Raw genomic sequence first — 3,299 nt, 5'->3', positions numbered from 1 at the left:
GTAACCATAGAGGTCTCTAGGACCTCTATGGTTACCATCCTGACGCATCGCCGACCCCCGATCATGTGACGGGGGTCGGCGATGACGTCATTTCCGGCCGCCCGGCCGGAAGCGGTAGTTAAATGCCGCTGTCTGCGTTTGACAGCGGCATTTAACTAGTTAATAGGTGCGGGCAGATCACGATTCTGCCCGCGCCTATTACGGGCACATGTCAGCTGTTCAAAACAGCTGACATGTCCCGGCTTTGATGCGGGCTCACCGCGGAGCCCTGCATCAAAGCAGGGGATCTGACCTCGGACGTACTATCCCGTCCGAGGTCAGATAGGGGTTAAATTTTGAGTTCCATTGTCAGCTAATTCATTTTTTTTTTTTTTGGGGGGGGGGGGGTAGAAGTTTCTCGTCCTTTCACAAGATACCTAAGGTTATCAGTCACATTGAAATTCCTGGATTGTAAATGTGAGCAAGAGAATCTAAATATAAAGAATGTATTTATGCCACATTACATATATTTGTGTTTTGCAGAAACTTCCAAAATAAATCTCAATGGGAATTTCTGAAGACAACAACCGCTCCTTGATAGATGAGTTTGTTCTTATTGGCTTTTCTGATAGACCTTACCCAGATATGTGCTTATTTTTTGTGTTTTTAAACATTTATATTATTTCCATTTTGGGAAACACTGGTCTCATTTATGTTGTCTATAACAATATTAGGTTCCATACTTCCATGTACTTTTTTTTGAGCAATCTCTCTGTGATAGATCTTGTGTATGCTTCTGACATTGCTCCAAAGATGCTTGTAGGCCTATACTTCAGTAAGACATCTATTTCCTTTCTGGGTTGTGCCATACAACTGTTCATTTTCTGTGCACTTGGTAGCACTGAATGTGTCCTTTTTGCTGTTATGGCTTATGACCGTTACGTGGCAATCTGTAGCCCACTAAACTATAATCTGATAATGCAGCAGAAGACCTGCCTGGGGTTAATGCTCGGAGCTTATGGTACTGGATTTCTTCATTCTCTAATAGAGACTTGCTGCACATTCCGTATTTCTTTTTGTTCATCTAATGTCCTCCATCATTTTGTTTGTGATTTCCCTCCATTATTAAGTATCTCCTGTACAGACACGACACTTAATGAACTTGTTCTATTCATTTTTTCTTCACTTGTCACTGTTCCTTCCATTGTGGTCATTCTTGGGTCATATGGATCCATTTTTACAACAATTCTAAAAATAAGAGCTCCAGAAGGAAGGCAAAAAGCCTATTCTACTTGTGCCTCCCATATAATTGCAGTGGCATTATTATACAGCACTGTTCTGTATGTGTATCTTAGTCCAAAATCTCCATCTTTTAGAGATAATGTAAATATGGCAACTGTGTTTTACACAGTGGTACTACCTATGTTAAATCCATTAATTTATAGCCTGAGAAACAAAGAAATTAAATCAGCTATAATACAATCATTCAAAAGCATATTTTGCTGTAGGTCATGATTACGGAAAAGGTCTCTTTGATAATAAAAATATTTGAATGCCTAAATGAAAATCCACGTAGAGACACAAATGCAAATTTTCCTGTAATTTTAACCCAAAGTGCAGTTTGCCAGAAACTTTGATGATTGTGAAAGAAATGCAAATCATATCTGAAAATAAAATGTTTTAATACCTACTTCTCATGTTTGTCTTTATAAAAAAATGGATTAAAAATAGAAGTGTGAATGGATACCGTATATACTCGAGTATAAGCCGAGATTTTCAGCCCAAATTTTTGGGCTGAAAGTGCCCCTCTTGGCTTATACTCGAGTCACAGTCGGCGGTGGGGTCGGCGGGTGAGGGGGAGAGAGGGCTGAGGCATACTTACCTACTTCCGGGGCTCCTGGCACTGTCCCTGCAGTCCCACAGTCTTCGGGTGCCGCAGGTCTTCCCCTGTTCAGCGGTCACGTGGGACCACTCATTAGAGAAATGAATATGGACTCCACTCCCATAGGGGTGGAGCCGCATATTCATTTCTCTAATGAGCGGTAACGGTAACCACTGATAGAGGAAGAGGCTGCGGCACCCGGAGACCAGCTGTCCGGGGGAAGGAGCGGGACACCGGGAGCAGGTAAGTATTACATATTCACCTGTCTGCGTTCCACCCGCCAGGCGCCGCTCCATCTTCCCATCCTCTGGCTCTGACTGTGCAGGTTAGAGGGCGCGATGACGCATATAGTGTGTGCGCCGCTCTCTGCCTGAACAGTCAGTCCGGAGAGACGCCGGGATGGGACGCTGAGGAGCTGCAAGCAAGAGAGGTGAGTATGGCATTTTTTTTTAATTGCAGCAGCCACAGCATTATATATACCGGTAGCACAGCTTTCTATTGCACATCTATGGAGCAATAATGAACGGTGCAGAGCACTATATGGCAGAGCTATGGAGCAATAATGAACGGTGCAGAGCACTATATGGCACAGCTATGGGGCAATAATGAACGGTGAAGAGCACTATATGGCACAGTTTTATATGGCACAGCTTTCTATGGGGCAATAATGAACGGTGCAGAGCACTATATGGCAGAGCTTTCTATGGCACATCTATGGGGCAATAATGAACGGTGCAGAGCACTATATGGCACAGCTTTATATGGCACATCTATGGGGCAATAATAAATGATGCAGAGCACTATATGGCACAGTTTTATATGGCACATCTATGGGGCAATAATGAATGGTGCAGAGCACTATATGGCACAGCTTTATATAGCACATCTATGGGGCAATAATGAACAGTATGGAGCATTATATATGACACAGCTTTATATGGAGCATCTATGGGGCAATAATGAACAATATGGAGCATTATATGTTGCACAGCTTTATATGGAGCATCTATGGGGCAATAATGAACAGTATGGAGCATTATATATGGCACAGCTTTATATGGAGCATCTATGGGGCAATAATGAACAATATGGAGCATTATATGTGGCACAGCTTTATACAGAGCATCTATGGGGCAATAATGAACGGTATGCAGCATTAGATGTGGCACAGCTTTATATGGAGCATCTTATGGGGCAATAATGAACGGTATGGAGCATCTATTTTCATTTTTGAAATTCACCGGTAGCTGCTGCATTTCCTACCCTAGGCTTATACTCGAGTCAATAAGTTTTCCCAGTTTTTGTGGCAAAATTAGGGGGGTCGGCTTATACTCGGGTCGGCTTATACTCGAGTATATACGGTAAGTTGAGAAAATCAGATTCAGTACTTGGTATTATCTTTTCTCTATCTTAAATGGTAAAAACGGGTTAAAGTATT

The 3,299-nt window shown here is 42.5% G+C and overlaps 1 protein-coding gene across 1 annotated transcript; it reads left to right on the top strand.

Moving 5' to 3' along the window:
• Positions 1 to 543: 543 nt before the first annotated feature.
• Positions 544 to 1,494, top strand: LOC138674556 (olfactory receptor 5G9-like). The gene has a single exon (XM_069762380.1). It carries the CDS (start codon positions 544 to 546, stop codon positions 1,492 to 1,494), a length of 951 nt encoding a protein of 316 aa, XP_069618481.1.
• The last annotated feature ends 1,805 nt before the right edge of the window (positions 1,495 to 3,299 follow it).

Source organism: Ranitomeya imitator, chromosome 4, assembly GCF_032444005.1.
Source record: "Ranitomeya imitator isolate aRanImi1 chromosome 4, aRanImi1.pri, whole genome shotgun sequence".
NCBI lineage: Eukaryota > Metazoa > Chordata > Amphibia > Anura > Dendrobatidae > Ranitomeya > Ranitomeya imitator.
Note: the sequence above shows the minus strand (reverse complement) of the source record. Positions and strands in the feature narration are given on the sequence as shown.